This window comes from Pseudorca crassidens, chromosome 16 (assembly GCF_039906515.1).
Source record: "Pseudorca crassidens isolate mPseCra1 chromosome 16, mPseCra1.hap1, whole genome shotgun sequence".
Taxonomy (NCBI): Eukaryota; Metazoa; Chordata; class Mammalia; order Artiodactyla; family Delphinidae; genus Pseudorca; species Pseudorca crassidens.
The window spans coordinates 4,772,172-4,792,728 of NC_090311.1; the positions used below are offsets into that span (position 1 = coordinate 4,772,172).

A 20,557-nucleotide genomic window follows, 5' to 3' on the forward strand; every position below is an offset into this window, starting at 1 on the left:
TCTACCTGTAATGACAAATAGCATTAATTACTTCTCTTCTTATATGATTAAGAAAGTTTGATTCAATCCCTTAAGTAAACTGACATATAGAAACTGGAGTAAATACCATTGGAAGGACAAATAATAAAACAATTCAGCACCTTCCATGATCTGCTTCAAGGGATGCATGGAATTCCCTCCTATTCCCCACTCAAAAAATCATAAATGTTTATGCTTTGGCAAAAGTATATTTTTTCCTCAACTTCTTTGAAAAACTTGAAGACCTTCAATGGATTTCTGGCAGAATGAAATGACAATTTCTTTATTTTTCACCACGAAATTAGTGTCTATAATCCACAGAACATTATTACTTGTGGAATGATTTAGTATCCACCTAGGTTTTGCCTTGTGTATACTTTTGATTTGCTTCAGGAATTGAGGAAAAATGTTGGTAATAGAATATAACACAGCACTGAAACACCAAGGAAAGTCTCTTGGTAAATAAGAGATAGACAGCTATTTCTTATCAGCTATTAAAGCAGGATAGAAATTTAGTTCTTAAATGTTTAATTTCCGGAAGTATTGCAATGTTAAGAAAGGCTTTTATGTATTAAAAGATGGCCTATTTGAAAGATAAATACCATATGATATCACTTACATATGGAACCTAAAATACCACACAATGAACTTATCTACAAAACAGAAACAGACTCATAAACATAGAGAACAGACTTGTGGTTGCCAATGGGGAGGGGGTGGGGGAAGGGTGGAGTGGGAGTTGGGAGTAGCAGATGTAAACTATTATATATAGGATGGATAAACAACAGGGTCCTACTGTATAGCACAGGGAACTATATTCAATATCCTGTAATAAACCATAATGGAAAAGAATATGAAAAAGAATATATATGTATATAACTGAGTCGCTTTGCTGTACAGTAGAAATTAACACAACATTGTAAATCAACTATACTTTTATAAAAAATAAAGAAATTAATAATGAAAAAAATTTTAATTGCCTCTTTAATGGAAAATTATGAGTATGTCTAGGCAGTTTCTCTATTAAAATGATCCCAAAGTATACACAGTCTACATACATTTTATAACAAAAGTGAAATGTACACGAATTAATTAAAAATAGTAAAATAAATCCTGTTACATTCTTTAGAGTTCTAGGCGCTGTAAGATGTATACTTGCGATTTAAAAAAAAATGTTAACCTTTAATAACCCACATGACAAACAAAAGAAGAAATCAGCAGCCTTAAATTGTAGAAATAAACAAGAAAGCTAACGGCTTGTCCCAGTGCTTTATCAGCTAGACTAGCACTTTCCAAAGCAAGAATCCTTTAGTAACGATATGTTGTGGAGGAAGATAGAGATGATTGTATATGGTAGACAGTACAAAACGGCCATTTTTAAACTTCAGATATGAGTTGCATATTTATTTTCATGTATTTATTTTCATATTGGTACATCATCTGAGCTTTTATGACAAGTAGGCTAATGGAGATAGTATCATAGCCAATTAATTTGTAAAAATATGAATATAGAAAAAATATTAAGGAATTAGAGGTGGGAATTCACATCTGTCAAAAATGGCACCAGTAGAGCTGGAATGATGGAATTGTGGGAAGTCTGGAGCCAGGGCCACTGCCCAGGCACTGACGTGAACTTCAACCCAGATTTTGGTCTTGTTCTCCAGTCTATGAAGTCTTTGTGTTCCGGACTGTGCTCTATTTGCAGCAGCCTCTATACCACAGGCTCTGACATCACTTTTCTTTTGTCTGCCACACCCAGCTCTGTCTATCTCAGCCCATACTTCATGCAAGCCCTGCCCCTGGGGGAGTCCCCGGACATCTTTCACTCTTAACAGAGTGGAAGACGGTCCCCAGTGTCAAGCCCTCTGAGATTCCCAAACCTAGTTGGAAAAGGTCCTTGACTTGAAGCAAGATCACAGATTCTGCCTCCCCAAACTCAAATGAATCAAAACCAAGACCACCTCCCCCCAACTCTAAGAGGTATGTGTGTGACAGCTTTAGAGCTAATAAAATGTCAAGAGATTTCTGGGGTAGAGGCATGTAATTATTTTTTGCAATAACTTAAAGCTGAGAGGATAAAAGTTCTGGACAAGGATGAAAGTCCATGAACTCAGGAGCAGATCCAAAAGAAACATAACCAGGAGAGAGAACAAGACAGGTGGCCTTGTCTGAGGCCCTGTACCAGGTTATGCATGGGACTTCCCTTACCTGAAACGTATGTGAGCTTAAGTCAACTTGATTTAGGTATTTTGTCAAACCTCTGTACATTCTTTCCACCTGGATGCATTCAGCAGAAAAAGTGAAAGAAAGTCATCCAGCCAAAAACTGAAGCTTGGTGAAGAAAAGACAAAGTGAGCCCAGAGAAGGTAAAAAGAATATCAGTGGAAATCACTCACAATGTATTAGAACAAAGCAATGGTTGGACAGAACTGCCCAGGTTAAGCATAAGCAAGGTAAAAAGAAATGCCAAGGGGACTATGTAAGCATACAGCCAAAGGAAAGAAAGACGGAGTAAACCCTCTGGGGTTGGGAAAACAAAATCCAATGAACAGTTTCCTCTGCATGTATTATGCTATGTAAAGACTTATAATAAGAAGAATTTACTAAAATAAGAAATGAATAATGAGATGATAAAACAATAGAAACAAACTGAAACTCCAAACCACACAATTTCAGGTTAAATACATAAGCTAGAAAAAGACTAGCTATTCCCACAGAGGAGAGTGATGGTGAGTGCAGAGGAAGAAGGTGAAGAGACCAAAGCAATTAGAGAGAGATGGTGGATGTGCAGGTCAAAGATAACCCAACCCAAGAATGACTGATGTGCCTCAAGGTAAGATTTCAGCAAATGGGGCTCACAATTCAGAAATATGATACAGCAAAAATGTATCTGCCATGAACTGAGGGAACAGATTGAAAAAATAACTTAAGAATGAGAAAAAAGATGATACAGAACAATCTATACAACATGTATTCAGGTCAAGCTACTGCATTTCATGAATAAAGGCTTTTATCACTATGCTATCAGAATAAGAAAGTCACAGTCAGAGAGAAGAAATAAAGCTGACTTCAGACTCCTCCACAGCAACATTCAATGTCAAAAGACAACAGAGTAATATGCACAAAATTTTGAGGGGAAGAAAATGTAGCAGCCATGCTGTCGTTCAAGAATAAAACGACTTCTGACCCTGATGGAGGAACAGGGACCGGATTGGCCGTCCAGTAATAAAACAGAAAATTATATATATTAAAAAAAAAAGGGTTTCTAGACACTGGACATTAGGCAGAATAGGGCTTTAATTCCTGAAAGAAAAGAAAAAAATGAGGTTTTACTGACCACTGCACCAGGGAGTTTTCAAGGAGGAATTCACAGGCAATGGTGCAAGAGAAGAAACCAGGAAGAGCCAGTAATCATCTGGAGTTGAAGAGAAAGAGATCAGAGTTTGGGGAAGCAAAAGTGGCTAAAATGGGTGGTGTAGAGTCCTGGAGAGAGATGGCTGCCCGGGCAAGCTCTAGAGATCTGCAGGGAGATCCCTCAAATCTTTGGTTGCGTGCTGGTCCATAAGGGTTAGAGGAAGCCATCTGAGGTCACAGGAAAAGAGCCACTGGAAAGCAGTGTGAGAAACAGTTCCTGGAGTTGACACAGAGCTGGGAAGAAAGACTTTGCAATAGAGAATCCAGAAAGAGACCCACACAATGTGGCCATCTGATTTTCAACAAAGATGCCAGATGCCAAGACAATCTATCAGGGAAAGGGTAATCTTTTCAAGAAATCAAGCTGAAACAATTGCATCCCCACATGTATAAGAATGAATCTCAGCCATTACTTCATACTCTATTAAGAAAAAAACCTCAAAATAAGCAAATAACCATAAATGTGGGAATTTAAATGATAAAACTTCTAGAAGAGCGCATAGGAGAAAAATACCTTTGCAATCTTGGGTTAGGCAAAGATTTCTTAAATATGACATTTAAAGCACAATCCACAAAATGAAAACAATTGGTACTTAGACTTCCCCCAAATTAGAAAATTTTTCTCTTCAAAAGATACTACAAAGAATATGAAAAGATAAGCCAGAGACTGGGAGAAAATAGTTGCAAAACATATATCTAGTAAAGGACTTACACACAGAATGTACCATATGAAAAACTCTTAAAACTAAAATGTCCACGACAAGGATGTGTATAAATAAATTCTGATTACTTCATACAATGGTGAACCTGATGTATTGGCAGGAAAGGGAGTCCTATGACAAACTGTTGAGAGTTTTAACAAGATTATGAAATAGAACATGGAGTAGAACTTGATTTTAATATAAACGTGTATGGGCATAAGGATATGGGTATAAAAGTTATTGCCCAAGTATGAACACAATTTTTTCTTTTAGGATGAATTTTTAAATTATATTTGCTTTCTTCCTTTTTTTGTGAGTTCCATTTGATATTTTTTCTAACGAGCATATATAATGCTTGTATCATGATATAAAATTATTTTCAGACTGGAAGAAGGACTAGAAGGACAGAACTACGGAAATTCTGTCCTATCCCTAAAAATGTAGTTAAAATGAATAGACTTAAGTAGAAAAAAACTAGTTTTCCCCATAATATACAACGTTGTGAAGATAAAGATGCACATTCACTGTGTTAAGGGTGTGTGGTTAACTTGGTACAACTTTTTCTGACGAGCAACTTAGCAATGCATAACAACAGCTTCAGAAAACGTTTACATGCTCTGACTCCCATCGAGAAATCTAAGCAAGGAATTATTCAGAGATACGGATGCAGGTTTATCTAGAAGGATGTTCATGCTTGTTCTTTTTCAATTATAATTTAAAGTCTGGAGCATCATAAATGCCCACCATAGTGGAGTATTTGTACGTATATCCCCGACATATACATATACATGTATATACATGTACATATATCCACTCATTCAACAAAAATTTGCTGAGTGTCTGCTGTGCCAGGCTCTTTGGCAGACCCTGGGTCTAGTGGTGCCCCAAACAAACATGTCCACCTCCTGGCCCATAGTCTAGTTATTCTAGTGGGAAAGACAGACATTATCAACTCATTCCACTAATAAGTTAGGTGCTATCCAAGAAAAGTACAGGATGAAAATGTGCATATACAATATTACTTTATAGCCAGGTAAAGAATATAATAAAAAGAAGTGTACATAATGTGCTGTGAACATCTATTTATTATCTCGAGAAATGATCTTCTTGCCAAACGGGGGACTCTCTCTGAGGGCCAGAAATGATCATTTACGAACTATTCGCCACTCAACAGGGAGAATGGAGTCACAAAGGCTTAAAGCAGAAATGTTCAGAACCACTTCCATCCGAGAACTAAAGAGAAAGAGAGATGAAACCTCTCAAGTTATAATTTAAATAATGTGCAGGTGTGATCCAATTTGAAAGAGGAAATTTGAAAGGAGCACTTCTTTATCAAGGTCTAAAAATAAGGTGTCAACTTTTCTCTTTCCACTCTCTAGTATCTCTAGCAAGAGCTTCATCTCCTTAGGGTTTCCTTTTGGAACACTTGTTAAGGTCAAGTCATTAACCTTGGCAGGTGGGACTCTATGTTGTCGGCTGCTAGAATCAGCAACATTTGGGGGGTACGGATCCTCTGCTCCCTCATTATTTAGGAATTCTAGTTCTCTCCTGACGTGATAGGCTGAACTTTCTTCCAAGGCACTTGAAAAAGAGTTATAAATTAATTGTGTGATTGAGGAAGTCTTGGAAAGACCATGCCTACCCCCTTGTTCCTGCTGGTTGGCTGTAACCATAGCAACCTCTTACTCCAGACCAAAGTTCAGCTACTGTAAATCTTTATGACCGTGTTCATAGTCCAATGTTCGTTAGTATGACCCTTCCTCATGGAGAGAGAGGTTTTATATTTTACAAGCAAGTGTTAGACTCCATTTCTAAATACTGGACTCCAAATGAGAAGGTCCAGAAATATTATAAAAAGATCTTTGTTTTTTTACCCTAGGATCCTCATTTTCCTGAGACGATGCCTACGGCAACGAAAAGATTGACGTTCTTAACCAGCTTTGTCACAAGCTTGGGGGCTTTAATCGTAATTTGTTCTATTCTCACAACTCAAGAATGGATCCGCAGTACGGTTGTCATTAGTGAGACTTCTTCGAATGGTAGCGTGATTATCACCTACGGACTCTTTCGTGGGAAGAGTATTCAAGAATTGAATCATGGACTTGCAGAATCAGACAAAAATTTTGAAGGTAAATCATAACTCATTTGAATGGATACAGTGAGATTGAATTAACTGGGGAAGATTCATACCATCCTGTATTTCGGCCCAATAGTCCTTCAAAAATAATTTCCTTGTGAACTTAGCTGGGCTGTAGATATGAAAGCATAGTTTTAATTTTGAAAATTCACGGAATCATTATTTCAGCTTCCTCGGTTCTGGTTGTGTCTATTAGCAAAACAGTCTAAATCATTCTAGCAGAGGCTATGCTTAAACAGTACTACAGAGTGTATTGATAGGGAAATAGTTAAGTAAAAATATGGAGCACCAATGTGGTGCTCTACAGACAGTAGCGACAGCATTTTTAACTGTATTGACTGTGGATTTTTAGTTGGAGCAAGAACCTCTATCCAGAACTTAATTACTGGCATCTATGCAAGGAAAAAATAAAGTGGAAGATATGGACAATTTCTTAGCCTTATATCTCAAGTTCATTTCTTTCACTGATTTGAATTTGCAGTCTTACCTCCAAAATATCTCATTGCTGTTGGAATTGATATTAAATTTCCATTAAGTCTATTAATCGAATATTTTACAGGAATTCCTAAATTTTTTTTCTGATTTCATACACACTAATGTCCTAGTCTCAATGGGAGGAAAACAAAAATTCCTTGAGAACGATAAGTTGAATTTAGCTATTTGTTTGGCATTTGAAGTTTGAATATATACCGTTATGTTTTCTAAATTTAAAACCAAATTTGTAACTTGTTTACCACCTTAAATGGACTTTTTTCGAAGGGTGTTGCGTGCAGTTCACTACACAGGGTTTATCAGGTATTATGCAGTCATTACCTCTTTCCTTATAAACATACATCATTTTCTGCCTTATACAAATGTAATGTTTAGCCCTCATTCCGTGCATAATGGTGGGACATTAGCTTTTGACATTAGCTCCAAGTTCTAGCTCTAATTTGTGACTTTATTAATGAAATGATTTCCTTAAATCCAGAGCAACATACTTATATTTCCAAATTACAAATTTGCCTTTTAGACTTTAGCAAAAGCAACGTCTCGCCCAGTATTTTAGCAGCGTTACACATCTCCTCCGGTACCAGCCTCAGGTCCTCAGGAAAATGAGGAATATTTTCTTTGCGGCGACTAGAAAAGAAGACTTTCAAAGGTTCACTACCATTTTCAGTTCTGTGAATAGCATTGGCGAAACCAAAACTTGTTCAACTTCCTGAATTTCCAGACACTTGTAAAATTTTTAAAATACGAGAAAACAGCCTGTGAATTTTTTGATTTTCATACAGTGTCTGTTTGGAACCAGTTGGCTCCAATTTGAGATAACTGGCTTCAATGAGATCCCTGACTCCCTACATCCAGAGCAGCACCGAGGAGGCCCGGGTGGGTCAGCGCCTGGTTCTAGAACCCCATGGGAGTGACGTGGGCACAGTGGCTTTGGGAGGGCAGGGACAGCTGTGGTCAAGGATAGCTCTGAAGGTGGCAGGCAGTCCCGTGGGCCCACAGAGGAGGTGGAATATTTGCATTTGCTTTGCCTGGCTCTCTATTTTTACTCTTTTCTCTCCTTTTCTTTTTTATTTTTCCTACTTTTCCTCTTTTCCCCAGAGAACCACATTCCAACTTCAAGTCACTGCCTCCAGTCACCCCAGGGGCTGTAGAAAATAAACGACCTCCCAGGCACTGAGATGCTGCACAATTGCCGGGCGTTCAAATCTGCTAGGGACACCTCAGAGCCCAGGCGGTCTTCAGTGTTGATGGTTTTAGCAGTCATTGAACTGGGAACACTTGCAAACAGTCCTCTCGGAGAGGGAAAAGTCACATAACCCAAATGTAGACGGTGGTTCAGCTGGTGCAGGTGTGCGGACATGGTCCCCCGGGAGCAGATCTGCAAACACGCAGTGAGACAGGTTCTTTAGGACCACACGGGCTTATTTCCAATCAGAAACCAACCGCTGGCAGTACAATAAAATCATCGTATAAATGCCACTTTCCTGCCCTGCTGTGGTGGATTGCCTTTTCCTATGAGAAGTTAACCATGTCAGTTTCTTAGCTAGGATGAGTTCACACTGAAATCTCCAAAGAGTAATGAATATTGCAAAGCTCTGCTATATTTCTACATAGGATTTATCACATGGTGCCGATTTGGGGCTGCAGATTTTGAAATGAAGTGATGATGGCTGAGTTCAACTTGCCAAAATAATTCAGCCTACAATACGCCAATTGGTGAGGAAAAGAATCAGTCCAACCTGGGGAGGAAACTCTCCTGGGTGTAGCTAGATTGTTCGGGCAGCTCAGGCTCACCAGAAGCTCTACTAGCCTCATCCAGAGGCATCCCAGCTGGTCCAACACCCAGATGAAAAGTGCCAGGTGTCCACCCGTGAGCACGTTGCCTTGCTACTCCAAAGATTCCGGATATTTAATTTTGCTTCAGAAAAACCTTCCTGAGCAACTACTATGTGAGTGAGGGGCTTGGATCCCAAGCGGAACTGCACAGAGCTGGGTTGCTCACCACCTAGTCTTTCTAGAGAAAGGCCCGGACCCCATCAGTTAAATCCATCAGCCCGCACTACCTGTAGGACAAAGGTGTGTGCAGGTCCTTATGAGAACAAGGGGCAGTTTCACCCCAAATGTGCCTCCCCCTGCCCATCAGTCTCTTTTCACTACCTACCCCTTTTGTTCCGGGGGAACTCGAAGTTGTACTATTGGCTCAAGCTAAAAATAATGAGGAAAGTGAGTCTGCTGCAAAAATCAATGAACTGCAAGATTGACTGAACTGAAGAAATGAGGTTTCTATCTCCAGAATTTACAAAAAGCCCCTTCTTACTTCTCCTATCTGTCCACCCCACCCCATACACATCCCATACTTTCCCTCGGGGTGGGAGCGACATATCATTTACCCCCAGAGACATGACCACACTGGGCGGTGTAGCAGAAAAGGGCAGAAAAAGCTTTCCCCCATCCTTCTCTCTGAGACACCCCTCGTCAATTTCCTAGAGGCTGAAGCCATCAGCTGGGACGTCCTGGGAGAGCTCCTAGGCCACACTCTGGGATCCATGGAGTTAATGAGCCCTTCCAGGGATACACTGTGGTCCAGGGACTGAGAAGCTCCACTGGGTCAGGCCCCCTGGTGACCAGGTGCTTGAGGAGGGGGTGGAGACCATTCCTCCGCACAAGAAAGCCACCAGCTCTCCCTCAATTTCCGAGGACTTCCTGAAAACCAGAGCTAGAAGGGCCAGATGGCCAGTGGGGCTTGAGTATAAATGTCCAGGCACAGGAAGCCCGGATGTCCGGATGACCCCCATTTGTGCGCTGCCCACCACCCAGTCCATTTCGGCCTCCCAGCTGCGGGAGCCGTGGCCTCCTTCCCCGGGGCTGCCAGAATCCGAGCGATTAGTTTCAATTGCGGGGTGGCTTTCTCGATTCCGTCGCTTGACCCCTCAAAGGAAGGAAGAAGAACAGAATGTATTTGCTAATTTTGTAGGCAGAGAGCAGCTGTCAGATGCGGTGGAGTTTGATTGTGATTTCATTCTTGCCAACTTTCACTGAATTCCCAGCTTTCATTGTCTGAGTTCTGAGCCAGGAAGGGGAGGGGAGATACAGCTGTCATACCTGTGTGGCAGGGAATTCAGAAGGCTGAACTAGAATTTGGAAATATGGCTGTTAAAATTAAGATAAATTGTCACATGAATTCATAGAAAAGTGTGAGTCAGTAGGCTCCAAATGGACTCCCTTTTGAGAACTGATGTCTAATAGATGTTACCAACAGTCAGAAAGAAAGCCAAGGGCTGCCCTGGTGGCGCAGTGGTTGAGAGTCCGCCTGCCGATGCAGGGGACACGGGTTCGTGCCCCGGTCCGGGAGGATCCCACATGCCGTGGAGTGGCTGGGCCCGTGAGCCATGGCCGCTGAGCCTGCGCGTCCGGAGCCTGTGCTCTGCAACGGGAGAGGCCACAACAGTGAGAGGCCCGCGTACTGAAAAAAAAAAGAAAGCCAAACCTGACTGTCACTTTCTAATTTACTATGAAAAGATGGAATGTTCACCATTTGCAAATGAACATCCATTTACAGCTTTTAATAAGAAAATTTCCCCAGGGAAACTTGGTGCTTTGGACACAGGACATTTTTCCCAGGCTGAAATTTTTATTTTCTAGTTAAGTATCCAAATTTTGTCTTATTGGCTAAGGACAGAGGACATTTAGTCCCCGGCAAACTTCTGATTCAATGCTGGAGTTCCCTCCTTCATGCTCAGGCAGAGGCTGTGGGATTGTGGAAAAAAGGGGAGTGGTTCTTGCCGGCGGTGACTAAGTTTGAAACATCTGCAGTATTTGACCCTGCACCTCTGAACAGGTGTGTCCTGCTTGTTTTTCCTATTCTGGTGTCATCTTCCACGAGCTGCAAAATAGACATCACAGCCATGCCAAGCCCTCACCACTGCATCTCCGGGGTGCGCCAGGCAAAGGAGCTAGAGCCTCGGGCTTGAGGGCAGGGCCTTCGGAGCTGTCCCAGCCCAGACGGCTTCCCGGAGGGCAGGGGGCCCATCGGGCCCCACCCATCCCCATGCAGGCAACAGGGGGTAGCAGAGAGGACAGCATTCTCAGTTTAACCAATGCCTTTCAGAGTTCTTACCTGGAGTGCATAGCAAAGGGGACTGCGCTGAGAACTTAGCCCTTCCCATGGGTTAATAACAGAAACAGTGACGAGGGCTGGGCACTGCTAGGCATGAGCAGACTGGACGTGTGTGCACTGAACTTTGCACCCAGTCCCATCTCACTGAGTGGTGAACTCATGGCCTCCGTGTTGCTGAACTGGTTTTTCCCTCTTCTATCCTCTCTGGTCTCCCGTGGGGTTTGAAGGGCTGTAGCTGTGCTCACGGGAGACCATACCCACATTTCTTTTCTCCCGCCCCTTGTCTTTCCTAACTCCTTTCTTGTCCGCTGGCCACACCCTCCTGCCTGCCTCTATCCCTGCTCTGTGTGGAGACACTTCCAGCCCTGGGCTTGGCCACGTGACGTGGCCATCAGGATGAATTCTCTCACACACGAGGGTCTTTACAGCCAGATTCCCAGCGTCCAGATGTCTGAAGGCAGATTTGCTGGCCAAAGCTCTCTCATGCCCACCCTCTGTCCGATGACAGGAAATTTACCTCCCTCGCAAAGTACCGCTGATGTAAAAAGAAAAACATCTGAACTAATAACATGTGGGTATTCAGAGGTGGAGAGAGGATGGACCCCGCACAAGTATTGTCACATCTTATCGGGAGAGTTGAGCCCGTCTGGCCAGCACGGGTAGGGAGGTAAAGTCAGACTAAATGTGTGCAGAGTCGGGGCCAGGCTGGCAGGGGCTTTGGAATCCCGTCTTACGAAGAACACATTGGGGTTTATATCCCTTTTCAAATACTGGGAAAGGCTCCAGGCAGGAGAGGAGGGAGTGGATTCTGCGCTAGGATCCAGGGTAAATGTTGTAGAGACGCAGAATGAAAAACCTTTAAATGACTAAGGAGGCGCAGTGATGGAAAAGGCTACCTTGCAAAGAGAGGGCTCCTTGCTGCCAGGACACGTTTCAGGAGGAGGCTCCAGGTCTCCCCTGGCTCCCAGGGCCCCGTTCCTGAAAATGTGCCACATCCAGAGCGGAGCAAGAAGGCTTCCGTGGCCGTCCTGGTTTCCGTTCCTTAAAGCTGCTCCGGCGTGAAGATGTGAGAGGCTCCTGCCCTCTCCCAGGGGACCTGAAAATCAGGAATGGAAAGAAGGAAGCTTTTCCTTTTCCCTTCCCACCCCCATCGTGGTTCTAACACCTTGTAATTCCCAATGATGGTGTTAGTACATTACTAAAGACTCTGAAATCTTTTTCCCAATTTACTTTTTCCCTTCTGTCGCCGCCGTGACTTTCACAGAACCTCTCGGTAAACACTCTATTGAATGTGGTGACAATCTCCTAAGGGCCTGAGACACACTGGCTGTCCTTGGAGATATTTACAAACGCATGGCTGGGTTTCCAGGTAAGTGTGGGGAGAGCGTGTCTCAGGTGTCTGCTCATTTTGTAAACAAAGGAGGGAGCGGAGGAAACAGATGCCTGGGGAGGCTGGCGGGTGGTGGTTAGAAAGGGGAGAATGGCAAAAGCAGGAACTGGTGGCAAACGGCCCAGGGCACCTGCGTTTCATTTTACGCAAGTGCATATCCACGTCTGGAGCTCCCCTGCGCTTAAGAAATATGCAAATTTTATGAAAAGGCTGACAGTTTCTAACCCCAGTGCCTAAGAGGGTAGAATGGGGAAGGAGGCAGCATGGGGCGTGTGAGGGTGGACCTGCCCTTGGTCCAGAGCTGGTCTTTGCATTCGGTGCCGCGTACTTACCAAACATTGCTTTAGTTTTAGGCACACTGAGCAGTTCTTCCCCAAAGACTCTGCACTTGGTGGTCATCCTGTTCCTGGTCCTTAGTTTGCTCACTTCGCTGTTGAGCTCTGTGTTCACCTTCTACAACAGCTTCAGCAACCCCTATCAGACGTTCTTGGGACCGATGGGGGTGTACACCTGGAACGGACTCAGCGGTGAGTATCGTTGAGAGGACGTGCTCTCTGCCTCTGTCCCCCTGCTTCCCTCTCACACTCGTGGACACACACGGTCACGGTCGAGCCATGGGCGTTAAGAGGGCCCCCTGTGTGCTGAGTTGCGTGCTGGGGGCTGAGGTTTATTTTTGTAAACTTACAGCATTTATTCAGTCTCTTTGGAAATAAAATTCTGTTTTAGGTGCCCAGGTAAGAGACCAGAGTGAGGTGAGGAAGGCGTGTTAGGTGTTAAAATACATGCCATACCGAGGCTTTGCTTTGGAGTATCTGGTGTAAGGAGTTGAACAAAAAAAAAACAGGCATCCACAAAACATTCACTGGGCTCCTGTGGCGTGCTTGACTCCACATTAGGCTCCACGTGATGTGTGGAAGTCAACACGTGAACACACATGCACACACATGCACGTGTGTTATTTAGTCTCCTTCTTGCCCTCATAGAACAGCAGTCAACTTGACAAAATCTAAACCTGATCGTGGCACAGAGAGCCACCAAGAATGTCATTTTGGAGAATCTGGGGCCAATGCCCTTCTTGTGGGCAACCTGTGAGTCCCGGATGTTGCTGGGCGGTGTTGCTAGGTTGTGTTACTTGTTTGCTGGGAAAGGTATTGGGGTGAGGGATGGGAAGTGGAGCTCAGCTTGAGTCACAGTGTTTTGGACTTTCTCTGGGTCTCATGGACTCTGTGGCCACTGTGTCTGCCCAGGGAGGTGGTCACATGGGAGCCTCGTTGCCCCTGCCGGGCAGCCGGGTTTCTCCTGGTCTTTCCCTCCCTCCACGAGAACCTGATCTCGAGATCGAATCAGAAGCAGCCCATCCTACTAACCGGACGGCTCTGGAGGTGCTTGCGTGTAAGCCACAGGTGGTGCATTTTTTAAAAAATAGGTTACTTTATTTATTTATTTATTTTTATAAATTTTTTTTTTCATTTTATTTTTGGCTGCGTTGGGTCTTCACTGCTGCGCACGGGCTAATTGCAGTGAGCTGTGGCTACTCTTTGTCACGGTGCGCGGGCTTCTCATTGCGGTGACTTCTCTCGTTGCAGAGCATGGGCTCCAGGCGCATGGGCTTCAGTAGTTATGGCTCGTGGGCTCAGTAGTTGTGGCTCACGGGCTCTAGAGCATAGGCTCAGTAGTTGTGGAATATGGGCTTAGTTGCTCTGCGGCATGTGGGATCTTCCTGGACCAGGGCTCGAACCCGTGTCCCCTGCAGTGGTGGATTCTTAACCACTGCGCCACCAAGGAAGCCCGGTGGTATATTTTTAACACAGACCAGGAACGTTCAGGGACAAAGAAAGGTGCCCTGGATATTAGGCTGTAGGGAAGCCTCAGAGGAGGCGCTCTGGGCAGCAGCTTTCCCCTGTCCTCCTGCTGAGAGGCCATCCTCACACTGGCCACTGCAGGTGGCTGGAGGGGCCCCTGTGCTGGGGCTCCCAGCGGTGCTGTGCTGAGAATGAACACCTGGCTCTTGGGGGAGGGAAGCCCTGACTGCAGCCCTGGCTGGTGCGAGTGTGTAAACACTTCCACTGCGGCCTTTTTCAAGCTAATGGTTGAGGAGATGTGTGAGCCAGTCCCAGCCCAGCAGGGATACAAGGGAGAGCCACGCGACTCACTGCTCAAGCAAGCGCAGCTCATAACTATCGTGCACCGCAAGGGTGGAAACTTGGGCTGCCCTGGGCAAGCCTGCACCGCGGCCACGTCGCACGCTCCCCCCTCAGCTCTGAGCGTTTGGTGTCAGGCTGGTGTAGCCACATCCACACGTGACCAGCCCTTTCCTTTCTTCCTGTGATTTTATTTCCCGGTGGTAAAAACAAACAAATGCCCCAATGTAAAGGGCATCTGCTGTGGGCCCGGCACGACAGTCCCTCGGAATGAGTATTCCTGCTTCCTGGCTCACAGTGGAGCTGAGGGAATCGGCTCTAAACTCAGATCCTCATCCGGATGCCAGGGTTCCTTGCCCCAAGCTGTTTCTGGGAGGCTCGTTCACCTCCGTCAACCAACGCAAAGGAAAGACTCATTGGCACTCGTTGCCAGGGTAAAACATAGACGATTTTAATTCTTGCTCATCTGATCAAGAAGCTTCAGGTACAGCTGGATCCAGGGTCTCAGCCAGCACCGTCAGAACTCTGCTCTCCTCCAGTGTCCCCTCTATCATTAAGCAGCTGGGCTGGTCCTCTTAAAGGCAAGTGGGCTGCCAGCCCTTCTTGGCCCATCACCGATGCAGCAACCCCAGGAGGAAAGACGACTTTTCCCCCCAAGTCTGACTCTCACTGGAATTGCCCTTCTCCATTTCTGGAGCAAAGCTCCATGGCCGGCAGGGTGGAATTCACTGACTGAGCCCCTTGGCAGAGAACTGGCCACCTGGGAGCTGGGGAGGATGGATCTGAGAGGAACGTCGGGCTCTCGGACCAGACGGGAATGTCCGATGTGGGCCCAGTGGGACAAAGCCGGCCCCCATTCCTCTGTCTGCACCTGCAGGGCTCGGAGCACATCCCTTCATGTCGGCAGGAGGGAGCCCCAGGCTTTCAGCCTCTTTCTCCATGGCTGAGTCTAAGCTGGCTTTGCACAGGGCACGTTTGTGGAGGAAAACATGGAAAATGGGGCCTGCAGCCCCCCTCACCGCCATCCCCACCTGCTTCTAACAACAAAGAATTGTTTGCCAGGCAGCAAACTCTGGCCACGTTCCCTCCCAGGCTTGGGGCAAGTTCTGACACACAGAGGGGCTGTGAGCTGGGCAGAAACACACTCGGAGACTTTGCCTTTGCCTCTCTGTTCAGCCTTTGGCTTTGCCTCTGAAGGCCCTCACAGCCTCCGGCTTCGATAGGGCAGACTTGGGCCCCGAGTTTGGTCGGAGAACTTAGTGAAAACTCAGCTCATGGGAGGCTCAGCCTTCAGGGGGTTTTGGCCACAGAGATGCCATCACTGTGTCCTTGGCTTGGATCACCGTGGGGAGAGGGCAGGGGTCAGGCTGCCCTCAGGGGTCCTGGAGGCAGAGGGAAGGGCCACACACCCCTCTCCAGGCTGGGCTTGGACACCCTCTCCTTGGCTGCAGGGAAGAAGAGGGAGTGGTTTGCTAGTTTGTTGCTGAAGGATCGGGAGGGGGTTCTCCTTTTTTGAAAAATTTATTTATTTATTTTTGGCTGCGTTGGTCTTTGTTGCTGCGCGCAGGCTTTCTCTAGTTGCGGCGAGCGGGGGCTACTCTTCGTTGAGGTACACAGGCTTCTCTTGTTGCAGAGCACGGGCTCTAGGCGCACAGGCTTCAGTAGTTGTGGCGCACGGGCTTCAGTAGTTGTGGCATGTGGGCTCTAGGAGCACAGGCTTCAGTAGTTGTGGCTCACGGGCTCTAGAGCGCAGGCTCAGTAGTTGTGGCGCACGGGCTTAGTTGCTCCACAGCATGTGGGATCTTCCCAGACCAGGGCTCGAACCGTGTCCCCTGCATTGGCAGGTGGATTCTTAACCACTGTGCCACCAGGGAAGCCCTGGGATTCTGCTTTGAGGAGAAAAATACCAGCATCACCTCCCGGGCCTCTGTGCCCTCTGACCCCAGCCTGGCATGGCGCAACCCTGACCCCAGGGGATAGAACTGTAGTCTGAGAGATGATGGAGCCGGAGAGAATCTTGCAGACGGTGTGTCCCAAAACATTTGAACCTCAGTCGAGGAACCGAGAGCAGAGAGTAACCCAGCAGGTCACACGGCCCAGTGGGGACAGGCTGGGGTGGGAAGCCAGCGTCCCGAGCCTTCAGGGCCTCCTCCTTCTACCAGGGGCTCCCTCCAGGTCCAATAGCTCTTCTGTCCCAGAGGCCGGACGACAGGCTGTGAGAGGCGTGCCCTTTCTCAGGGGGCTCAGGTCAGCATCCGTGTCCATGGCGGCCCCTCCCAATTCAAATCTAAGCATCTACTTCAGGAAAAAGCATTTAACCCATTTCCATCCTACCCCTTTATGACTAAGCTTTCATTAGAAACTTCCCAAGAGCACGATGAAGGATAATTAAGGGGTGTGAGACGCATAGCGCAGAGAGGAGGGGGTTTGTATGTACTCACTCCTTTTATTATTAAGAAATAAAACCATTAGGTTGAGGATGAAAGACCGTCATCACGGAGAGTGAGAAGTCCTCACGCAGAAGCCCTCTCATTAGGGCCTCTGGAGGGCCGTTCCCTGGGTGTGGGTTACGATCAGGACAAGTTTGATGCCAAAATGTCCTTCTAGTTCTGGGTAAATGTCAGCAGATGACGAGTCACGCAGACTGTGTCCCAAAGGACCTCCGTCCTGGGGATTCCCGGACCCGGCATGCTCAGGCCCCGCCCCGCTGGACGGTTCGCCGGCAGCATCACGCGTCTGGAATGTCTGCGTCCTGACCTTCCTTCTCCCGCCTTTTTAAACAGCTTAACTGAGATATGACTCACATACCATACAGTTCACGCGTTTAACCTGTGCCATTCAGTGGTTTTAGTATATTCACAGACCTGTGCGACCATCACCACAGTTGATTTTAGAATATTTTCATGGTCTCAAAAGGAAACTCCTCCCCCCAGGCCATCCCCAGTCCTAAGCAGCCATGAATCTACTTTGTGTCTCTAGCTCGCCCACTTTGGAGAATGAGGGATGAGGTTCAGAGAAGCTAAACTCATCTCCCAGCGCCAGTAGCTGGAGCCCTTGAACCCTGCTCTCTCTGACTCCAGAACTATGTTCCTTAACTAGGCCAAAGGAGCTTTCCAAAGTCAAAATGGTGGAATGTGCTCTAGTGAAGGACATTGTGAAGAATAAAAAAGGGAAGCTAAAAATTTTAAATGCTCTTTTTTTTATATATATATATGAATTCATTTAATTCTTAAAACAACCCTTCCAGGTAGGTATTATTATTACTTTCTTAAACATCTTTATTGGGGTATAATTGCTTTACAATCGTGTGTTAGTTTCTGCTTTATAACAAAGTGAATCAGTTATACATACACATATGTTCCCATATCTCTTCCCTCTTGCGTTTCCCTCCCACCCTCCCTATCCCACCCCTCCAGGTGGTCACAAAGCACCGAGCTGATCTCCCTGTGCTATGCGGCTGCTTCCCACTAGCTAGCTATTTTACGTTTGGTAGTGTCATGGACATATACACACTACTAAAATGCTCTTCTAAAATGAATTTAGTAAAGAGGTGCTTCCTGGTTAAACGCTGTGCTCTATTGTGTGTAGAATGAAATCCCAGCTCCGGAGCCGGCATTCAGAGCTCTCCAAGTGGGCTCATCCTCTGTATCCTGTGCTCAGGACCCTCAGAGCCCCTCCCCATCAGATGAGCTTGTGCCTCACAGACCCGGGTGCTCTGAGTTCATCAACCACCACGAGTCTCTGTGTGGGCCGCCTTTTCTATTTGTCCTTCCTCAGCCTTCCCATCCCGCTGGTCTCTCTAGATAGTTTCCCCGTTGACCTCCGTGTCCAAGCATTTATTCGTCCCTCATTCAGTACACCTGCTAGGTTCATTGCCCTGGGAAGTGGGCAGAGCAGCTCCTTCTGAAAGCGCTTGAGCTGAATGTTTGTCCCTGTCCACAACTGCCCTGCACCGTCTTTAGCATTTGGAGCCTAGAATCTAGCTCGCGCCTTTCATTTCTTTTACATTCCCCCTAATGCTTAAAAGAGAGTAAGTCCCAGTGTAGATATTCAGTGAATACCCATAGTGTACGTGTGATAAAGGAAAACAGTGACATTAAAAAATGTATCACCATGTTATCTATGAAACTATTTCTTCCTTTCAGCATCCTTCATATTCATAAGCATGGTGCTCTTTGTGGGGAACACACAATCCAATCATCTCTCAGAGGAGCTGGCCCAGAGGCTCTACCCACTTTATCCAGCAGTCACTCACCAAGGAACCTCCCACAGTTACGGATACTCATTCTGGCTCACCCTGCTCGTCATTCTTCTAAACGTAGTCACCGCGGTCATCATCGCCTTCTTCCAGAAGGCCAGAAAGCAGTGGAAGCAGGAGCAGAAAAAGCCCATGGAATATGCCCCAAGGGATGGAATTTTATTCTGAATTCTGTACCCGCATTTGGTGGTTAGGTCTACTCTGTTGTAGGCCAGCTCCCCGAGCAGTAACTGGCTGGCTTGCCTGGGTGATCGGCAGGTAAAGTGCAGGCCTGTTTGACTGTCATTCTGTGACAGCTTTTGTATCTCATGACACTATGTTCTTCATAACTGATGTACCCTTGAAAAAGGATTCTTCCCATGAGGGTGGGGAAGATGAAGAAGAAAGCTCTCCAGTCCTTGTAGTGTTCAAAGCAGTAGAATGATTGTGAGTCTATGGACCCTTCTGACCTGGTCTCAATCTCTTAGGTAATAAAGGTTTGGGTTATGCACCTTCCCTTTGAGTTGCTCGAAGCACTTTGGTACCTATGATCTCATTCACCTCAGGAGAGACCATGCATTTTTATTCCACTCTGTGAATGAAGACTTCCAGGCACAGAGAGATTCAGAACTTCTTTTTCCTAGACCAGGTGTTGGAAGCAAAAGGAGAGAACTAGGGGTGTATGACCTGGTCCTCTGGACCCTCAACTGCCCATATAACTTAAAGCCAATGGTGAGTAGAAATGCTGATATTCATTTTTGAGTTTCCAAGATGGGTTTTATTTTATTTTATTTATTTATATATTTTTTTGCGGTATGCGGGCCTCTCACTGTTGTGGTCTCTCCCGTTGAGGAGCACAGGCTCCGGATGCGCAGGCTCAGCGGCCATGGCTCACGGGCCCAGCCGCTCCGCGGCATGTGGGATCTTCCCAGACCGGGACATGAACCCGCGTCCCCTGCATCGGCAGGCGGACTCTCAACCACTGCGCCACCAGGGAAGCCCCAAGATGGGTTTTTTGTAGGGAAAAGATTAGGAAGGAAGAATATCAAGGAAAGATTAAAATTATAGCCCTACAGCCTCATTCTAAGAAGGTTAAATATATTTTTGCTTTAAAAAGATTGTGGTGAATTCAGTCAAAAGAGAAATGTCATACTGTGGTAAGTTCTAAAAACCCCATCAACCAACCCTCTGCTTAGTTGCTGCAGTGTCCCCGACACAGGTGTAGGTGGTCAGGTGGGAGTGTATCACCCATCAGCAGACTCCTGCCCAGCCAGAGGCTAAGAAATGGGTTTCAGCTCTATGGCTTGCAGGCATACCCTGATGGTTAGGTGCACAGCACAGGCGATGGGTTGCGCACAGCAGGGCAGGTGCACAGCACAGGTGATGGGTTGCCTTCTAAGAACAGGTGGGTGGAACGAGTTCATGGCCTCATGAGAGGACAGTGGGTGACCTGGAATATTTGAAAAGACACCAGATGGATTCGACCTACTTCGCCAGTAGGATATTCTCCCGGAAAATCACTTTGAGAATCTTTGGGGCTTGACAGAGCACTGACCGAATTCTGAAATAATCACCTTTCACGTCTCGATGGAACCAGAGCCAAAAGAAGCAGAATTCTCTTAGTGTAATTTACAAAGCAGCAGCTCTTTGGACAGGAGGATACATCCTTTATGAAACTAGCAGAGATTAACCATCTTCTTACCCATTACTTTTTAACAATCTGTCTTAGAAATAACATTTTTCATTCAAGAAACATGCACTGAATACCTGTGATGTGATTAATGCCTTGCTAAGCCAGGTACCTGCCCCCACAGAGATCAGACAGACATTCAAAAAGCAGTCACTAATTCCGTGTGAAATCCATTCTTAGTCACAAAACTGTGTTCATTCTTTGAAAGGTCAGTTCTCCA

At 45.9% G+C, this 20,557-nt stretch overlaps 1 protein-coding gene across 1 annotated transcript; it reads left to right on the forward strand.

The window, feature by feature from the left end:
• Positions 1–6,033: 6,033 nt before the first annotated feature.
• On the forward strand, positions 6,034–18,836 carry CLRN3 (clarin 3). Its single transcript, XM_067708850.1, has 3 exons — positions 6,034–6,262; positions 12,617–12,796; positions 18,556–18,836. Exons 1-3 carry the CDS (start codon positions 6,034–6,036, stop codon positions 18,834–18,836), a joined length of 690 nt encoding a protein of 229 aa, XP_067564951.1.
• The last annotated feature ends 1,721 nt before the right edge of the window (positions 18,837–20,557 follow it).

What these genes read in the sequence shown, in the direction of transcription:
- CLRN3 (XM_067708850.1), top strand. Translation starts at nt 6,034, where the DNA reads ATGCCTACGGCAACGAAAAGATTGACGTTCTTAACCAGCTTTGTCACA. An exon ending in ATCAGACAAAAATTTTGAAG is followed by an intron (nt 6,263 to 12,616) that starts GTAAATCATAAC and finishes ACATTGCTTTAG; the next exon opens with TTTTAGGCACACTGAGCAGT. An exon ending in CACCTGGAACGGACTCAGCG is followed by an intron (nt 12,797 to 18,555) that starts GTGAGTATCGTT and finishes TCTTCCTTTCAG; the next exon opens with CATCCTTCATATTCATAAGC.